Genomic DNA, 21,928 nt, shown 5'->3' on the forward strand with positions numbered 1-21,928 from the left:
TCTGCTGTCAAAATATTTAATTTTGATGATTGTCTTAGACTCAATGTAAACAAACGGTATGATTACTCAAACGGGCAAATTCATTAACTGTTCAAACAGTACAAATCTATTAATTTGTCATTGTAGGAAGCATTGTTTAATTCACCATTTATATGATAATAGTTAAATATCGTTTGTCGACTTAAATTCGCTAAAAGCTAATTAAAATTAAAACTATCATTTCCATAATATTTATTAAATTATTAAATAAATCATTTATTGTTTACTACCTTAAATGGAACAAAAACTGAATACGAAATGATGGACTAGCGGCACTAGTGTATGCGACGGGTTGTAGGTGCGATCCTTACTCGAGGAAATTAATTATTTACTTAAATTTATATTTTCATTTCTTTACTCTTTTATCGAGACAAACGCAATGCCCTCAGAATTCTGATGAATGTGAAAGAAATGGGGAACAGAGTGTCTTAGCACTATGTTTCCTTTGCCTACCCTCATGTATGCGGGATACAGCGTGAAGCCAATTTTTTTTATACGTTTATAGCCATAAAGTGTAATCGATGTATAAAATCTTATAAAAATCACTCTTTTTACAATTCACAGGATAACCAAGATATTTAACCCAACTTTCACAAGGATCTTAGCAATTTTGTTCCGATGATATTATGATCGTTGAAAGCACATGGCTCTGTGGGGAAATTGTTCTTCTAAGTTAATGTGATTATCGTTAGGGCAAGGTTATTGAAAGAGTCAATAATGCTGATAATATTAACCTATTGAAAGTTCGTTTTATAAAAGTACATAATAATAAATTTCGTATATTCATTTTTTTAAATAAATATAAGGCAATGAGAAAAAAAGAAAGTAAAAGTAATAAGCTGCGTGGCGTACATGGTTTGTATTGGTATTATGAAATGAATGAACACATATATGTAGGTATATATGGAAATCTCATTGAATAGGGCCGGAAGCAGGAAAACACACACAGCTTCCTGGTGCAAAATTCCTCCAAAAGCCTGGTAAAAATATAAAAATATTTTTTAGCATTACTACTTTGCTATAACATTCATATGTAAATCCTATAATATTAATTTAAATAATATAATTGAGGAATATGCATTCATAAATAATAACGTAATATCACTAAACCCCCTCCAACTTGCCCTATTATAGACTAAAATTAAGCATTGTTTTAAAGATATTAAGTGAAAAAAAATCATTTAGATATCAACAGCTTTTTCATTTATAATCATCATCAAAAAAATAAAAATAAAATTATTATATTATGGAGAAATAGAATATGGTGCCAGTCATGGTGCTGGGGCAAAATGACTACTTTAAAAAATATTATAAACTTATATTTTTAGTTATTTTCATACAAAATGAGTGTATATATCCGCAAATTTAAGTTTGTTAATTCCTATTAAATATACTTCCCACAATCTTGAAATTGTTACGGAAGTCTCAATGAGCGAGACCGACTCGCACTTAACAGGTTTTTTATTCGAATAAAACATATAATATTGCAATTTATTTTGTATGATATGAATATCTTAGAGCAAATTAATACTATGAAGGCACTTCGTGTCTATCATTCATTGTAACTGTTTAGCCAGATGACAGTGATCTAGTAGCACTGCTAAATAACTTAGGATATTGTTGCACAGCTTCGCCAGCGAATCCGGAAATGTAACTGTATTTGAACGTGCAAGTTTGTCTTCACTCCTTTATGATGTTTGATTCAAATGTGTTGTTATTTCAAATGTTTCTCTAAACTTAATACTTTCTAATAATAATGAGGTTATCCGGAAAATTACCGGAATTACCGACGTCGCTAGCAGAATTAGTACGTTGAAATGGCAATGGGTTGGGCGAAAGGCGGAACATCGGAAGCTCTGGTGCACCCTGGGGGAGGCCTATATCCGGCAATGGACCCAAAGAGGCTGATTTGAGTGATAACACTTTTTTCCACAAATAAAGTAAGATATACCAAGGCGCAGCACGATTCATTTGTTGGGTCAACCTTGAAGTGGACATTTACATACTTGTTACCTAATGGATATCTTAACAACGATTTAAAACACTGCTTGCTTGCTAGGGTTTCTAGGTTATAAGTTTAGAGAATAAATTAGAACTTAATTTAAATTCTTCTCGCCGTCCATGTAGAGTCGATATTACAAATTGCATATTAAAAGCATTGTGCCAACAACAAAAAACCTTGAAAGCATCAAATTTTACAGAAATGTAAAATACAGTAAATAAATTTGATTTTTGACACCTACAATCTATATAAAATAATACATAAACTTTATTAAACAAAATATTAAGAACATATTAACACAAACAGAACAGAAGTCAGCACATTTTAAAACGCTAAATCGATGTAGGTTGTACCGTCATAAATATAGCGTGAATTGCTAACTCGGTGCGCTGTTTCCCGACAAGTTTATTTCCGGAAGACGAGTGATGTAGTACTGCGATATAAATCTGCAACTTAGCTAAGCGATATTTGTTCTTTGTTTTTTTATACGGAACGTACGTACTCTATCTTTTTCACTTTTATTATCGTTACATGTTTCTTCTTTTTCTTTGATAGACTACATGTTTTAGCGTAATAATCATGTAATGGAAATATAAAACGCTGGAATATGCATATGAAGATAGTATTTTTTTTTTGTTTCACTCTGAATTCCGCACATGGCAAGGTAGGCTGGAAACCTGTGTCTTACGCTCCGTTACTATTAAGACACTTCTGTTCCCCACTTCTGTTACTCACTTTTCGCCGAACTCTGAAGGCATTGCGTGTTGAGTGGTGGAATTCAACGTCACACTGCCTCGATACCAGACCGGAAGAATCAAAATATTAAATATTTGATTTTTTCAAATGAGAGTCGAATCCACAATCTGACACGTTTATATTCACACGCCTATACCCAAACCTACCTACCTACCTACAAACCTACATACCTAAATTACCATAAGACGCCAGGAGTGGCGTCTTATGTTAATTTAAATTTTAAAAAAAGGATCGGGTGGTATTTATGAATTTTAATACAACATTTAGCATTATAAAAAAATATTTTAAACTTAATAAATCTTAATAAAGTATGTTTTATAGATTTTTATTTTTAGTAGCGCTGTAGTACATATGAGATTCAAAGTAATCATTCGTATTAGAATTACTATCAAATAATTATATAATCTTTGTAAAAAAAAAAAAAATACTCTTTTTAAAAGAAAAATATGACTAATAGTTGGATTATCATAACTCAATTTTGCAACCGATGCAAATCTCTGCGATATTCCCACCCATCTGCATCACTGCCGGGCTAAAGTGCAAGATTGGAATTTATAATGCTTCCTGAAACATCACTGACTTTTATATCCGATTTTTCAACATTTACTCATTTTTATCCCGGAATAATCTCTGCAAACCTTATTGAATTTTATAGGAAACTTATCTTTTTTTTATTTTATAAAGTACACAATTATAAATATTTGGACTTTTCATACACTTTATTATTAATTATTAAGAAAATATAACATTTGCTTAATAATATTATATCTATCTATAAATAGAAGTATTATATTAATTTTATAAAAGTTTTTTTTTTCTTTGTTTTAGGTTTACGCTGTATCCCGCACATGGCAGTGTAGGCAGAGAGAATCTAGGAATCTATTGTTAAGATTCTCCTTTCTCGTTAAATCACTCTCATTCCGTGAAAGTGAAAATGGAAACTTTTCGCCGGATCCTCGAGGCATTGCGTAGCTAAACTCTTATCTTATCAGAGCAAGGAAATGAAAATGGGAATCGAACCCACAGCCAACGCGTTTACAGTCGCACGTTTGTGCTAATATACAATTTCATTATTTAGCATTTTTTGGGATATTGTATAAAATTTCGACGCCTTTGATAGATAATATTCAACACAAAGTTTGCCTTGCCTGTCCAATCTTAGGTCTTCAAATCAAATATTGTGGCTTGAAGATAAGATAGAAGCTTACAAGTAAATTTCATTAGCAAAATAAAGCGTTTTGAAAGCTTTCAAAGGAAAATTGTGAAGTTCATTCCTATAGTACAGTCAGTTAGGATAAAAATAATAAGATTAAGCTTTAATTCTTTTAAATCAGTAATGTATAAGAAAACTGTACCGATTTAGATTTAGCTGCAATACGCTTTTAAAGAAAGTAATCCTTTACGAGCTAAATAAAAATATTTTTTTATCTAAATCTCCAATGGATATTTAGTTAAAAAAATATTCACGACGGTTGTCGGTTCAACTCCCAGTCGGGGAAAACTAAAATCAAATAAAATCAGCTTCACGCTGTATCCCGCACACAGTATGGTAGACAGAGGAGGGAAAGTGGGAAACCCAGTTTCTTAACACTAGATATACATACAAACATTGTTACTTGTTATCTATATAATTTTATCTTGAAAATACATATATATTTGAAAAAAAAAACAATTACTTTTAATTGAAAATGTCCAGCAAGTTATAAAGCGTGTGTTATTCGAAGTCATCAAAAGTTGGTAATTAATGGTTTTGGATAGTTGCCAAGACTAAGTTTCTATTATGGAACTATTTTTACGGTAAAATTATTGTACTACCCTCATTTACTCCTGGATAAAACTTTTAAAAAAATATATGACATTCTCATATTTTCACACATGTCTCTATATATTTTTTGTTCAGGTTCTCGCTTTACCCTGCGCGTAGCAGAGTAGGCAGTGTTAAGAATCTCCGCTCCATACTTTCCGCGAAATTCTTCTATGTAATCATTTATATGTAAAAAAAGAAAAAATTAGTTTCTTTTTAAAACAATTCCGACTTAATAATTATGTTGTTTATCAATGTTCAATATTTAAAATCTAAATATGATGTCAAATGTTTAAATTTTATTTATAAAATATTATATTTTGCTCTTATCATTTAGTACCGTACCCGTAATACAGCCTTCTTCGTGTGCTGTTCTCCATTAAGCGTGACATTAGTGAAGTGATTACGTCCTCAACTGTCACGCTCGAAACGTCATAATTAAAGAACAGAACTAGTATTGTTTTATTGTTCCTAGCTAATCCATATAATATATTATGAACATTGTCTTTTCAAATTGCCTTAAGTGTGCCTCTATTTGTCGATTTTTGTAGTTGTGTGTTGATTTACGAGTACAAATAAATGTTACTAAATGGAAAAAATAATTTTCAATTATTTATTTTAAGTAAAATTCTTTGTATTATGCAAAATAATGATAATTCAGTGATAATAATTCATTTTTAACCGACTTCTGTAAGAAAAGGAGGTTATCAATTCGACTGTATTTTTTTTTTTTATGTTTGTTACCTCATAACTTTTGACTGGGTGAACCGATTTTGAAATTTTTTTTTTGTTTGAAAGGTGAAGCTTCCCGAATAGTCCCATTTTTTTTTGGTCCATGTCTGACAATGATATCTATGAGAAAATCACATAAGTCTTAAATTTGCATTAGGCATGTGCGCGACAAATAGACGAATAACTCAATGTCGCGCCAACCGATTTTGATGATTCTTTTTTATTTGAAAGGATACACTTCAAGGATAATTTGGTGAAAGTTTAGTTAGGTTTCGATTATGGAATCCGGAGAAAATTGAGAAAGTTTGTTTTTTTTGGTAAAAATTGGATTTTACTCTAATAGTTAGTTACAAGCAAAAACTTTTTAAATTGATGTCAGAAGTGAGATTCCTGACCGTTGCATTTCTTTTCAACCAATCTCAAAAAAGAGGATGTTCTCATTTTCAACCAATTTCAAAAAAGGGAGATTCCGAATTCACCCGAATACTTTTTATGTATGTTCTTGTCAATATACCAAAATGTAACTTTGCACAAAAATAATAGCTAATCAAATGAAGTTTTACATAGAACAATCACAACCTCTCGTTGACAACCACTACCACCACCATCACCACTCGTTCAAGAAGCATCATTTTAAGATCTACCCATCACTAAAAATTGTAAAATAAATTAATTTTTAATAAAAAGAAAAACCGACTTCTAACAACGAACTAAAAAGTGAAAAATAATTATATAAAGATTTTATAATTTTGAAGTCGGTGCCAAGTAAAACAAACAGGCTTAGTAATTAAATATTGTAGTAAGGGTGTTGTAGCATTAGTTTGACACCGACTTCAAAATTATAAAATTTTTATATAATTATTTTTCACTTTTTAGTACGTTGTTAGAAGTCGGTTTTTCTTTTTGTTAAAAATTAATTTATAATTCGTAAAAGTATGCAATTTTTCACCAAATGTGTTCTTTCCTATGACGTTACATCTTATTCTATTTGAAAACATTATAACAACATTACTAAGTCAAGCATAAAGTAATGAACTCTATGTAATACGACAGCAAATATTTCAGATTAGAATCTATCAATGTCACAATTAGCGGACATACCTTATTAAATTTTCTACGCAAACTGGAACTCCATTATTAACCCAATTCAAGTAAATAAAAGGAAGAGTTAATATAAATCATTATTTGAACTCCCCCTCTTTGATTTATACCTGTTTCACACGGGGGCGAGTCACAAACACCCGCCTTTACCATTCTGTAATTTATGTCTTTATTATTCTAATATTATACACCTGGTTTAAGTGACCCAAAAATAATTCTTTCAATAACGATAGTCCTATATATTTTACCCAATCGTGGTGCAGACACAAAGTGTGCTGCAAAATCGACTGATTATGGGTTCGATCCCGACTCGAGGAAATTAAATATTTTTATAAATTTATATTTACATTTCTTCGCTCCGGTGTCGCAATGCCTCCAGAATTCGGTGGAACGTGCGGAACAGAGTGTTATAACACTACGGTTCCCTCTGCCGTGAAACTGATTTGATTTAATTTCAGATATATTTTATTTTCTTTTATATATTTTTTTTTTAATTTTGGAAGCGCGCTTTGCCTTGTTACCAGAGTCAGGAAATGAAAATATTGTGTATTTAATTTCCTAGAGTGGGAACCGAACCCACATCTGTCACGTTTACAGTTCCTCTGCGCCACTGCTGCATAATTCATGAATAATTAGATAATCATCATCTCAAATAGATAAAAATGTAATAATTTTATAAAAATGTTTAGCTGTTCCAGAGATTAACCCTCACAAACAAATAGAAAGACAGACAAACAAACTTTTAGTATCGTGTAAATAGCTATCTATATTCGCTTGTAAATCTCAATAATTTCTAATCACAGACAGACATTTCAATTATATTTATATGTATAAATTGTTACATTATGACATTATTGATTCATGTGCGGTTTTAAAATGTCTTTGTGTTTAAAACTCTGAGCCTTGAAACATAATTGTTATAAACGAGACACTAGAAATTGAAATATTTAATGTTTTTTCAGTTACATCAAGTAACTTCTGTTATTTTTATTTACTTACGAGAAAAAATGTTTGTATAATTAAAATAATTTCCGTTATTGAATATAATTTTATTGTAACCAAATAAAAAAAAAATACAAAAAAACTGCGAAAAGATTTTAGTATTTTTAATACGCTGTATCCCACATAGAACAGGGTAGGCAAAGGGAAAGAAAGGTATGCGCGTTGAATGGAGGAACTCAAGACCTAGCTTTTGCTTTGTTGCCAGAGCAAAGAAATAAAAAAAATAATAATTATTATTCATTCCCTTGAGGGGGAATCGAACCCATAACCGTCGCGTTACAGTCACACCTTGTGCCTCTGCGCAACGACGACCTAACCTCGGCCTGTATCTATAAATACCTTTTATGTAAATAAAGGGTAAAAATTACGTAAATATATAATTATAATTATTACTTCCGTATATGAATTTTATTCATATCTAATCGATAATTGTGAACAAGAAATTTATTCAAATTCAATCCTATACAAGTTTTGCAAATGACTTCTACTAGAGACCGGCAACTATCAAAATACTAATTGCATAGTTTGCCGGATTTTTAAAACGATAAGAAATTTATATTAATTTTATAAGCCTTCGTTTTTTAATTAACTCATTTGGTCAACAATTTTTAAGATAACACGCATCCAGTATTTATTTTTGTTCAAGGTTGCTATACAATATGCCTAGAAATTTTAAAATTATGATTATTTTATATTACGTTGTGTATACCGATGTAGATACATAATATTTGTCTGTCTATTCATTTAACGTTTTTTGTTATTTTCTTAGCACAGTTACGCTTAAAATATGCTATTTATTTTAATTGTAATCATCGTGACATAAGTGTGAAGCGTGACATATGTCTATGTGAATTGCAAATTATATCCTTACTTGAAGGGATCTTTAAATTTACGTGATGTTGACGCAATGATTAGTGCTGACCTACGTGCTAGTTCAGCACTAATAAGAACATCTTAAACAAAGAACAACAACAATCTTTAAAATTGGCCCAAGAAGCTGGGAGCACAGGAATGATATATAAATAGAATAGATATTGTTTTGTCAGAGAATAATCGTTTTGACGTCACAAATTTTACGGTTTTTTACTTCTAGTTTATTTTATAACGAAATATTCGTCACTATTTCTTACTTATATTCGATTTATTTGTCACGTTTTTTAATGTCTTAATTTCAAAAAAATCAACCAGCCGTAAGAACAATAGATAGAGATATTAAGTAAGTCAAATATTAGCCACGATCTAATAGAGCATTAACTGCCTAAAGAAATTCCAACCTCTCTTGTTTTGGGGAACTGTTATTAGCCTCAAATGAGAGGATAATTTTTTCCAGAATTTGGTGAAAATGGTAAACAGAAGCGCCTCAACGGTAACGGAGTATCTTAGCACTAGATTCCCTCTGTCTACTCTAAGAGATATACCTACCCTATATGCGCGATACATCGTGAAGCAAAAATATATTAGGAGTAAATCATAATGAGATTCCCTAAGTGGAAGGTTGTTTTGCGTAAAATTACAATTATTATTATATATTAAGTTGTCTCATAGACAGGTGCTGTATTTTAGTTTTCAAAATGCAGAGCCGGAGTAGAGTCGTCTATAGTGTTGCTATTATAGCTTATTTCAGGTAAAATAAAATAAAAAAACGTTTATTTTCTCAGTATAAAGTTTTATAATAACACGTTATTAATGTGTGATATTATTAAACAACTATTTTTTATTTATTATTTTTTATTTATGTAAGAAATGTTAAAATTATAATAAGTGAATTGTGATTTTATAATTATTATACATGCTTACTTTTTTATATTTTAACTTTAATTATTAATAGGCATACTTATGAATAAATGTTCTTGTTGTATTAAATCTCCATCTAAAATAAATTATTTATTCAAAATTTATCGATAAGCGATAATGCATACAAAACTATTATTAATTATAATGATCTTATTTAAGTTTAAAATATCTTAACACTACCATAAAGTAAAGGCCCGTAAATATTAAAGAAATTTGTACGTTTTAAACAAAATAAACATTTTTTATATTACGAGTTAAAATGTTACACATAATTTTATATCTTTTTCAGTTTATTATGTATAACAAAAGGAGTGAGCTCGTTCGTTAGTAGTAATGAGGTGAGCAACTACACGTTTCCGAATGATTTTATGTTTGGGGTGGCGACGGCTGCGTTTCAAATTGAAGGCGGTTGGAATGAAGATGGTAAGTCTATGAACTAAAATATAATTCAAAAGTTAAAATTTTGAAAGAATAAGAGATTTTAATAATAAGAATAGATTTTACGAAATTCATGAATTTTCCCTAAAATGGACAAATACATTATTCAATCTTTTTAAGACTTAAAATTAATAATTTTGTATATAACGTATAACAGTATATAGTATGGTCGACGAGTCGTGGCCTCACTGAACATAGGATTTCTGAACTTTTGCGTATTAGTCACTCGGGAATAAAATAAAAAATAGTAAGAAAAATCCTTAGATTAAATTTGCGTCTATCTTATGTTATTCAGGCGAGAGAAAAATAGAGTCAATGGAGAGTCTCCATTTTTCAACATCGTAGCCCAGTAATCGACACCTAATTATCGAGCGAGACGGATTGTATGGGCAGAATACAATCATCTTGTAATAAAATAGAATAAACATTTTCGGTGGGATGTTTCTTGCTGATTTAATACGAAAAAAAATTCGGTGTTGTTTTGGAAATCCTTATGTTGTTATTAGTCTGGGTTTTTGTCATAATTATTTTTCAGAGGATAGCTTTTTTCTTAAAATATAAAGTAAATCAATATAAACATATTTTAGATAAGAATAATTGTTGTGGATATCTGTACATAAATAGGAGAAAAAATGTTTAGAGGCACCATTTATTGAAATAAGAAATTTCTTTTTTTCATAACAAAATTAGTTAAACAATCAACAATAAAAAATAGCATTTCATAACATAGACTTAATGTAAACAGCTGTTGTAAAGATAATAGTGAACAATACAATGTACTTTAACGCTATATAATTGGCTTACTTTGATAAAATATGACTTTCATTTTCCGTGTTCAAATAAAATGGAGGATGAAAGTGATTATGTTATATGTCAGAATTAGCGTATAGTTTAGTATCGATAAATAAAGTGACTGTTGCGGATTCGATTCTCACTCGAGGAACTTAAATATTCAATATTTCCATTTTCTTCGCTTAGTTAGTTTAGTTCCAGCACTCTACACGCAATGCCTCCAGAATTACGCGTAAAACCGCTTTACGCGTAATTCTGGAGGCATTCGCTAGAACAGAGTGCCTTGACACTAGGTTCCCTCAGCTTACCCTGTTGTGTGCGGGATATAGGGTGACATTAAAAAAAAAACAAATGTGTCGATAATTGTCAATTACTTGTGCTTATATGAAATATAGAATCTGTATAGAATCTAAAGAACTTATGGTATTGGGAACTTATGGTATTGGGAAATTATCAAACACAATTGAATTATTATGCTATCGGAAATTAGCCCTGTACAAACGAAGACCTCTTTCTAAAGGATCCGGCCGTTGGACCAATAACAAGGCCTACCTAAGATGAAACACTTGTTCAATTATTCAAGACAAGCGTAATTAAATGAGATTCAATGTAAAATTTGCTTATTAGTTGAAAGATTCTGAAAACTATACCGAAACACTTTTCTTATTTTTTAAAGAAAAATAAAACCTTTTGAATTTTTCGTGGTATTGTATTTTATTTCTATTAATAAAATTTGAAATATAAGAATGTTAAAAATTAAGAAAGTGGCACTTGTCTTTAATATTGGAGCGTTACGAATAATTTATGCTTTTTGGGGATAAGAAACGGCCATCTAAACAAAAATAGCGATTACACCCTATTGTTTTTCTTTCTTAAGTATTTTATTTTGTGATAAAAATGTACTTGATATATTTTTACTAGAAGCAACATTTTAGTATATTTAGAGACGTAACTGAAATAAAAAGATCTTTACAATTATGTAATTACTAGCGGACGCGCGCAGCTTCGCTTGCGTATTTTTTAGAATTCTAATAACCCATGAAACATGTGTTCAAAGAAATATTTTTAAGAGTCTAAATTTAAAATTTTATAAAAATCGGTGGCGATTTAAAAATTTTTCCATACAAACTTTCAACCCCTTATTTACACCCTTAGGGGGTGAATTCTAGAAAACCATGTAACACATGTTCAATTAAGTATTTTTAAGAGTCTAAATTTCTAATTTCATAAAAATCGGTGGCGATTTAAGAATTTGTCCATACACACTTTCAACCCCTTATTTGCACCCTTAGGAGGATAATTCTAGAAAACCATGAAATATGTGTTCAATTAAATACTTTTAAGAGTCTAACTTTTAAATTTTATAAAAATCGGTGGCCACTTAAAGATTTTTCCATACAAACTTTCAACCCCTTATTTGCACCCTTAGGGGGAGAATTCTAGAAAACGATGAAACACGTGTTCAATTAAATACTTTTAAAAATCTAAATTTCTAATTTTATAAAAATCGGTGCCGATTTAAAAATTTTTCCATACAAACTTTAAGCCCCTATTTCACCCCTTTAGGATTAAAATTTTTCAAAATCCCTTCTTAGTGGATGTCCAGATAACGAAAGAAAATATCTGTCTAAATTTCACGTTTCTATCATCAGCGGTTACGGCTGTGCGTGCGTCTTACCTCAGTCAGTGAGGACAAGTCCTTTTATATATATAGATTATTAACTTTCAATTAAAAAAGTGTAATATGTTTTACCACTAACTGTGATTTTAATTTCTTGGGAAAGTAAATTAATATAACTGTTATATTCAAAAATTGATTGAAATAAACAAGGGAGGGTAATTTTGACCCAAAAAAGTTGTAAAGAAAGATATGTAAACGTTTTGCAAGTGAGTCATTTTGACTCATGTTACGTGTGTTTGGTCAATATTAGAGAAGCCGTAGTAAAATAGTCAATCAATTTTCCCTCAATAATGTTAAATAACATAATAGTTTAAGCGTGTGAAGCTGCGAGTCGGCTGCTAGTTCCTGAATAATATACATTAAACATATTATATTTTTCATAAATTTACAGGAAAAGGTGAAAATATGTGGGATACTTATTTACATAAACATCCAGAATTCACTGTAGATGGCTCTAACGGAGACGTTGCCGCTGATTCTTATCATCGATATAAGAAGGATGTCATAATAGTGAAGTCTCTCGGAGTTAAATACTATCGCTTGTCACTGTCGTGGCCGAGGTGAGCTTTATCAATTTGAATTAGATATACTGAAAATAACGTCTTATTCGCAATAGACTAAAACCCTAGTAAGTAAAAATAAACACTACATAAGTTTTTGTAAGTTTTGTTCAGTTCAGTGAATTTCTTAGTTTATGGCTTTCCGAGCACGACTGATGATTTAATACTTGTCATAAAAACTTAAAAGTAACCTATGAAACATAAGCGCCCACCTTTAGATCTGTTTAAATTACAATGACGTTCAGGCTAGTTAGTCTTTTAAAATAAATGACTCATTTAAAAAAAACAACTAAATAAATAAGATACTTAAAATTTTACATATTCTTTTTAATCATCTACAGATTATAGTTTAAAAGATTATATTTTTGACGAATTGTCAATTTAATAATTATTTTTGAATATCTATTTACTACCCACTGTGACTAAATCATTCAGTAAATGGACTTTTTCTAAATCTCAAAGCTATAACAATATAAATATTCCCCAAAAAAAAAATAAGCAACCTTTACGTTACTTGTACCTATAATTTATTGATAGTGTTTATCTTATCTTTGTTCATCTCATATGATTATCAATATTTTATTTTTTTCTGTTGTATTTTTAACCAATAAAATAAACGAAGAAGGATCTTAATTTAACGCATATTTTTTATTGTTAAACTCAAGTTCAACTCAACTCAAGTAGTAGAGTGCTACTACTCAAACTTTTAACAGTTTAGCTGGTTCTATTGAGCACCATGTTAAAAGTTTCTGGCCGTTTCGACTAAAAATACTCATTACAAATCTCGCTACTATCGATTTTTATACGATTTCTAAATAAGTCTAGATAGTCTAAATAGTTTCTAGATTTCTATCTCCCAAGTGTGGAAAAAAAAAATATATTTTATAAATAGCATTCACTCTTGCAAAATGATATTTTTATATATAAATTAGTTTCTGTATACAAAAAAATACCAATTCTTAATAAAATTCGTAATTATAGATTTATTAATGTGTGATAAAATAGCTCTTTGAAATTTATAAATATTTCTTGGTACGCAAATGCGTAGACGCAAATTGCTTCATTTACATTATTTATATTGATTATAATGTAAATGAAGTATTTTACTTGGAAAAGCTTACTTCGTAAATGCTACGTCACAACGTTGGCAGTTTTGTAAGCAAAAACTAAAATTTAAATATTGTTTTAACAGGATATTGCCTTACGGATCTGACAATTACATAAATGAAAAAGGTGTCAAATACTATCGTAACCTTTTCGAAGAGCTGTTAAGAGTCAACATTACGCCCGTAGTCACGCTCTACCACTGGGACTTGCCGACATCCCTAATGGACCTGGGGGGGTGGAGTAATCCAAAAATGGTAGATTACTTTGAAGACTACGCGAGAGTGGTCTTTAAGTTGTATGGTGATGTTGTAAAGACTTGGACAACTATGAATGAACCGCATCAACATTGTAGTAGCGTAAGTTTATTCTCATATTATGTATATCAATTCTGTACATACTCGTATATATAATACTAGCGGATTCGGGCGGCTTCGCCCGCTTGAACTATACGAATATTAATGAAATATATTTATGAACTTATTTTTCGTTTAAGGGGCGAATTATAATAAACCATGAAACTTGTGGTCAATGAAATAAATTTATCAAATAAATTCCTACTCATAACTTATTAACTCAAATTGATATGTAAAATATTTTTTTAGCTCGACACTATATTTCGTATACAACAGGGTAGGCAGAGGGAGCCTCGTCTTAAGATACTCCGTTCCTATTAAACACTTCCGTTTTCCATTTTCCAAATAGTAGAGGCATTGTGTGCTGATGATTGGTGCCACCACTCAACACATAATGTGCGGGATATAGCGTGAAAAAAAAAATGTGCTTTCGTATTTGTTGTACAATACCCAAGAATGCTTAATGGATATTCGTAACGAAATTATGTGTCGTGTGAAGAACAAATTGGAAAATTAAAAATTATCTGACAATTTGTTTTTAAATTTACATTATACATAGAGTATCATTATATTAAAATCATATTATTTTCCAGGGTTATGGCGGTGATTACTTTGTCCCTGCAATAAACTTCCATGGTATTGCTGAATACTTATGTACGCATTACATGCTCTTGGGGCACGCCCGAGTTTATCATTTATATAATAAAGAATTTAGAGAGAAACAAAAAGGTATTTAATATGTTTATGTTCTTGATTTTTCTCAGTTCAGTAGAATTTACGTTTTTTTAAAATTTTATAAAAAGCTTTTCTATTCCCCAACTCTGTCTTTAATTAATTATTTTTTTAATATTTTGTAGGAGGTTATTTATATTAATATTAAGATTAACAAATTTTAAAATTTTAGGCAGAGTTGGAATAACGTTAGATTCATATTGGGCGGAGCCAAAAGATGGAAATAAGAAACAAGACCAAGAAGCTGCAGAGCGATATTTGCAAATGCATGTAAGTATATAATATTTACATGTGAATTAACAATCCTTTATTACTACAAAATTTTGAAAAGTTATCTTTAAAAATAATATATGTAAGAAATTATTATATGTGGAAGTTTATATGTTTCTTTATACAGCTAGGGTTATACGCCCATCCGATTTACTCAGCAGAAGGAAATTATCCAGATCTAGTTCGAGAAAGAATAGATAATTTTAGCTTACATCAAGGATATCCGAGATCACGTTTACCAGTTTTCACTCCCGAGGAAGTAAGTATACTCTTCTCATATCTCTCAACTCTTTTCACCAATAAATAGATTTAAGTCGTTACGATATGAAATTGGTAAAATTCACCCCTTGTACCTATTAATAATAAATTATAAGCAAAAAATCATTTTTAGAAAAAGCTTTTATTTAAACGCTTTAAAAAGGAGAAAATAAAATTTCTCTTTTAAATTTTAACTATCAACTCATAGCCTCATTGTACACAATTTATATGATCATAAAAGCTTGTCGCCCGATTTACTTGTGTAACTAAACTAGTGCTAATTTAATTATGTAAAATGTGCTAAGTTTTAATTTTTAAAGTTTCAATTTAATTAAATATTGATTAACGCGACAAGTGATCATATAAATTGTGTACAATGAGGCTATGAGTTGATAGTTAAAATTTAAAAGAGAAATTTTATTTTCTCCTTTTTAAAGCGTTTAAATAAAAGCTTTTTCTAAAAATGATTTTTTGCTTATAATTTATTTTTTACTTTTTAGTTACCACTGGCTAGGTTTCTCACACTAGAGACATGTACCTCGATTCCTCTTCTATGGTTAGGAATGCTATTGGCGACACTAGACCCTTCCCGATTACAATGGGGGTTCACCAGGGCTCGACTCTTAGTCCGTTCTTATTCAATGCAGCCTCCATGGCTGATGATGTATGCCGACGACATAGCACTCATTGACGAGAACCGACTGACGCTGGAGCGTAAAGTGAACCTCTGGAAGGGTACGCTTGAGAACGGCGGTCTTAAACTAAATGTGTCGAAGACCGAGTACATGGCCTGCGGGAGCCCGGACTCGAGCACGATCCCTATAGGTCCTGAGCCAGCCGTTAAGTCAGAAAAGTTCAGGTACCTTGGATCCGTTATGCACGACTCTGGAGGCATCGATCACGATGTCCATGGCCGGATAAGTGCTGCCTGGGCCAAATGGTGGGAGGTCACTGGTGTGGTCTGTGACCGAAGAAAATCGCCAAGCTCAAGGGCCTGATATACAAGAGCATCATACGACCGGTTCTTTTATACGGCAGCGAATGTTGGCCAGCACTATCTCGGTACACTCAGGAGCTTCACGTCACGGAAATGAAGATGCTGAGGTGGATGTGCGGCGTAACGCGGTCTGACCGCATACGCAACACATTCGTTCGAGGTAGTCTTGGGGTCCGTGACGTAGCGTATGGGCTCCAAGAGCGCCGCCTGAGATGGTTTGGCCACGTTACGCGCCGGTCTAAGAACTATGTCGGATGCAAGTGCCTTGCTATATCAGTTCCTGGAGTGAGACCTCCTGGACGCCCAAGGAAGCGCTGGTTGGATGTTGTGATGCCGGATATGAGAGCCAATGGTCTAACCACCGAGGACTCAAAAGACCGCGCAAAGTGGAGTAGGTTGAGTAGGGAGCCAGACCCTGGCAATAGCCGGGATTAAGCCAGGAGGAAGAAAGTTTCTCACACTAGATGTCATATTATTTTTCTAATTATTCTCGGCAGGCCCTTTCATTTGATACCCGTATTGCAGATGTGCATAAATAATAACTATTCCGCCATCTTAGACGTTCCGCCATATTGAATTTAGAAAAACGTCACATTTTTCGAGTTACTCTCAACGAGCCCTTTCAATAGATATCCATATTGTAGAAGTAGACTAAAATTAACTATTCGGCTATCTTGGATGGTCTGCCATATTGGATTTAGAATGACGTTAGATTATTTTTCGAGTTGCTCTCAATGAGCCCTTTCATTTGATATCCATATTGCAGAATTGCAAAAATAATAACTATTCGTTCATCTTGGATGGTCCCCCATATTGGATTTAGAATGACGTCACATTATTTCCCAAGTTGCTCTCAAGAAGCCCTTTCATTTGATACCCATATTATAGAAGTGCATTAAATATAACTATTCCGCCATCTTGGATGGTCCGCCTTATTAGATATAGAATGACGTCACATCATTTTTCAAGTTGCTCTTAAGAAGCCCTTTCATTTGATACCCGTAATATACAAGTGCATGAAAAATAACTATTCCGCCATCCTGGATGGTCCGCCATATTGGATTTAGTATAACGTCACATTATTTTTAGAGTTACGGTCAACGACCCATTTCATTTAATATCTATATTGTAGAAGTAGACCAAATAGATACTCGGCTATCTTCAATATCCTCCTTATGGGATTTAGAGTGACATCACATTATTTTTCGAGTTGCTCTCAACGAGTCCTTTCATTTGATATCCATATTGTAGAAGTACATTATAAATAACAATTCCGCCATCTTGCATGGTCCGCCATATTACATTTAGAATGACGTCACATATTTTATCGTGCATTGTCATCCAAAGTAAACGTGTATACAAAATTTCAGCTCAATCGGTTGACGATATCTACTTCAAAATTGAGCTCTAAGATTTCACCCGAACCCACATACATACATTGCAAGTTAAATAAAAAGCTTTTAAAAATGTCGTATATTTACTCCTTCTTCTATTAATGTCGCGGATAGTAGATATTTTTTACGTTTATTATATTAGTTAATTGATATTAATTGCCTATGCAAATGCTTATATATATTGTTATATTATTTTTAGCTTAACATTGTATACCTAGTGGAGAAGCCAGTTACGTTTTATATTTATTTTAGATTGAAATGGTTCGCGGTAGTTCAGATTTCTTTGGAATAAACCATTACACAACATATTTGATGTCTCCATCATCAATGGAACCCGGCTGGCACGTGCCGTCGTTAGCGCACGACACAGGCGTGAAAATGGAACAGAACCCGCAATGGCCAATTCCAGCAGCTGAATGGATATCGGTATGTATAAAATTAGCAATATTGTATACAAATGTCTGTCTGTGGTTTCAAAACTGACTATGGGTTTTGAAGTGAATATAATTTATTTACACGATACTCAATCACAAGTTAACGATTTAAAGAAATATATGTCTTCCTCTTTGTGTCTTCCTGTTTGTCCTGGTTAGTCTTCTACAATTTTTGCTATCTTCAAAAAAACAGAAGAGAAGAGCCATATAATATTTCTTTTTATTCAGAATTTCCCTCGAAATCAGGGTTTACGGACAAAACTCGCGTTTGCCGCCTAGATAGATATAAAATAAACAAATATTATTCTTTTAAATACGATATTTTTTTCGAATAAAAACACAGTAGATTAGTAGCGATATTTCTTGATATGGCTATATTAGCAGAAGGCTTAAATAATTAAAAACAGTTTAACGCAAACCATAACGTATACGAGTCGATACTTTTCTTATACTATTATGTGTAACAAATATAAAATTTAAATAAAAAAATTACTCTATTGAGCTTTAGCAATCATTGAGAATCAGTTCCCACAGAATGAGGTCTCGACGCCCGCACATCCGTAACTGTTGATGGTAGAAACGTGAAATTTGGACATATATAGGAAATATATATATAGAAAATTTCTTAGTTATTTTATTTTTTTAAGTATAAGTATTTACTGAAAACCTTGAACACAATATGTAACATCACAACAGTTTTTTCATCTTCTTACTTTGTTTGTATTTAAATTATTGTTATTTTTATGTTTAGGTATATCCGCCGGGTTTCAGAAAACTTCTTAATTGGATTACTAAAACCTATGGAACAAAAATACCAATCATTGTAACTGAGAACGGAGTATCAGATTTTGGGGGATTAAACGATTACGTTCGAGTGTCTTATTTCAATAAATATCTCTACCAACTTCTGTTAGCGATACATGAAGACAAATGTAATATAGAGGGCTATTTTGCTTGGACACTTATGGATGATTTTGAATGGAAGGATGGATATAGGTAAGGGTTTTTCATTTTGTTTCTGAAAAAAAAATGAAGGTACTTATTCCCCTATGTTCCTCTGATTACATGAATAAATTACAACTTTAAGTTCTGGGTATTCTGAGTAGGGTACAAGTTTATAACAATTTTGTCATGTAAGAATTCTGCCCGGTGGAATTACAAAAGTAATATAGACGTCTAATAAGAAAACTAACATACTAAAGTGCATCATGATATAATACATCGTAGTATCAGAGGGAACCTAGTATTAAAACTTCCGTTTCCGAGGTAATGCTTGTTACATACATACATATATTTTCGAAAATAATGTCAATAAGCGTGTATTCTTATTTCCTAATAATGATATTCTCTTTTAGTGTCAAATTTGGACTTTTCCATGTCGACTTTGAAAGTCCAGAAAAAACAAGAAAACCTAAATTATCAGCTATCAACTATGCTGAAATTGTAAAATCGAAACGAATTAATTTCGATTATATAAAAACTACTAATGAAGTTCAAGAATAAGTGTTAGTTACACTAATATTAATATCCCACCAAAATATAAATGTAAAATGAGAGCCAAGTTCAATATTAAGTAAATCGTTCTCGTTTTCCCCGACAAATAATCGAGATTTACACAAATGCGTGCCAAGTTCTGTATTCAATTTAGATTTAATTAAGCCTAAGAATTTACCTTGGCTATTTTTGCTATCAAACCAAATATGTTAACCTAATATTATAAATCTAGTACAAACACTACGTAGTACACTATCTTACAAATGTAAAAAGAAATATCGAGTAAAATAAATGAAAATAAATAATGCCTTTTATTTCTTGCTTCCTTAGTAGTTATATTCCATAAAAATAAAAATAAGCGGTTTTCAGCAAGCGTTATTAATGTAGTTAGTAGCTTTACTATGTTGTTTTTATGTTATTGTTATAATTTTTCTTTATTTTTTTTCATTTCATTTCATGGAACTCTTTTTAAATAGAAAATATCCTACATCCGATAAACAAGATGATTGGAAATATTTTAACACCTGAAACCCACTAATAAAAACTTTGAAACTTCAAATCCCCTATGGTGGGTCAAAACACGATAAAAATACGCCAAGGCTATACGCGAGACATTTCAGTGCTTACTTTGGCAGTTGTTAGGTAAACAAGGTGCAACAAAATAATGTTTTTAACGTAACCACTGATAGTAGTAACCCTAAAGGGATGAAATAGGGGTTGAAAGTTTGTATGGAAAAATCTTTAAATCGCCATTGATTTTTATAAAATTTGAAATTTAGACTCTTAAAAATATATTATTGATTACGTGTTTCATGGTTTATTAGAATTCACTCCTAAGAGTCCAAATAAGCAGGGGAAGCTGCGCGTGTTCGCTAGTAAGCTATAAGCGCCTACGAACATTTTAAGAGCAAATACCAGATTTCTTACATAGTTTATTAAAAATAATTAATCCGTAATTAATAAGCTGTTATTGTGGTAAGTTTGTTATATTATATACGTAGGCTCTAGCATTTATTAGGGTTTGGATGTGTCTGGCAGGGAGATAAAATCATGCTAGGCGTCTGGTACTAAATATCTAAGCAATTTCTAATATTATTCCCAAGAAAATATTATCGCTGTATCCCGCACACAGCAGGGTAGGAAGAGGGAACCTTCCCCCATTCCGCTAAAGGCATTGCATGTTGAGTGGCGGAACCTAACGCCACTCTTTGCCTCGACACCAGAGCGAATTAATGTTTGAAATATAAGTAAATACGGTATACTAATAATAAAAAGGTATATTGATATTATGGATTATAATACAATCTGTAAACTTCTATTGTGTGCATAATACATATTAAATGAACAAATGTTTTGTAAAGAGGTTAAAGTATAGAATTAACAACATAAACTACAAAATCTCAAAATACGACAACTCTATCAACATTGAAAATATGAATGCGCTAGTCGTTTCATGAATATTTAAAATAAGTAGAGAAGCTTTAGCGGCTGTACTGAAACCAGTGAACGTGTTGACTGTATACAAATAATTTTGACAGTCATAGTTTGAAATTAGTTTCCTGGCATTTATGCCTGTATATTTACTATAACATTAATTAATAAATACATGTGTTTTGTGCCGAAAGTTCATTTTTAGGGTTATGTACCAAAAGGAAAATAAACGAAACCCTTATAGGATCATTTTATAGCTTGTCTGTCCATCTATCAAGACAATTTATCTCGAAATCGATTGGAAATATCAAATATTCAAATCCCGTCAAAAACAGAAATAAATTAAGTTTCCAAGTCAACGCAATCGAAAAATACGAGCACTTATGCAACAATTAAACAACTAGTCTGAGTTCATATATAGTTACATTTCCCCAAGGTGTCACGATAGAGCTTACATATCCGGATGAATGTTTAAAGTCTCGGAAATATAATAATAATTGAATATCATATTTTTTATTTTTAATGCAATTCATAAGTAAATGAGATAAAAATAAAAGTTCTACCGAAACATCAAAAATACAAGGAAATTATTAAAGTATATCGGAAGTACAGTTCGAATTTGGAGTATTACATTATTTTATTTTATTTCACGCTGTCCTGGTGCAGCGCACACCTAATTAACGTAAATGCGACTGATGTGGGTTCGATTAACATTTTATTAACTTAACTTAACTTATTGAATTTCTAGTTATTAGAT

The 21,928-nt window shown here is 31.4% G+C and overlaps 1 protein-coding gene across 1 annotated transcript; it reads left to right on the forward strand.

Moving 5' to 3' along the window:
* The first annotated feature begins 8,918 nt into the window (after positions 1–8,918).
* Positions 8,919–20,018, forward strand: LOC146538219 (myrosinase 1-like). The gene is made up of 10 exons (XM_085186257.1): positions 8,919–9,060; positions 9,520–9,653; positions 12,533–12,701; positions 13,894–14,164; positions 14,755–14,890; positions 15,066–15,163; positions 15,291–15,422; positions 18,065–18,238; positions 18,998–19,242; positions 19,602–20,018. The coding sequence occupies exons 1-10, from the start codon at positions 9,008–9,010 to the stop codon at positions 19,747–19,749; spliced, it is 1,560 nt and encodes a 519-aa protein (XP_085042383.1). The 5' UTR covers positions 8,919–9,007; the 3' UTR covers positions 19,750–20,018.
* The last annotated feature ends 1,910 nt before the right edge of the window (positions 20,019–21,928 follow it).

The sequence above is a fragment of the Heliconius melpomene genome, chromosome 6, assembly GCF_056956725.1.
Source record: "Heliconius melpomene rosina isolate 202511_hmr_F chromosome 6, ASM5695672v1, whole genome shotgun sequence".
Classification (NCBI taxonomy): domain Eukaryota; kingdom Metazoa; phylum Arthropoda; class Insecta; order Lepidoptera; family Nymphalidae; genus Heliconius; species Heliconius melpomene.

What these genes read in the sequence shown, in the direction of transcription:
- LOC146538219 (XM_085186257.1), top strand. Translation starts at nt 9,008, where the DNA reads ATGCAGAGCCGGAGTAGAGTCGTCTATAGTGTTGCTATTATAGCTTAT. An exon ending in GCTATTATAGCTTATTTCAG is followed by an intron (nt 9,061 to 9,519) that starts GTAAAATAAAAT and finishes TATCTTTTTCAG; the next exon opens with TTTATTATGTATAACAAAAG. An exon ending in ATTTAGAGAGAAACAAAAAG is followed by an intron (nt 14,891 to 15,065) that starts GTATTTAATATG and finishes TTAAAATTTTAG; the next exon opens with GCAGAGTTGGAATAACGTTA.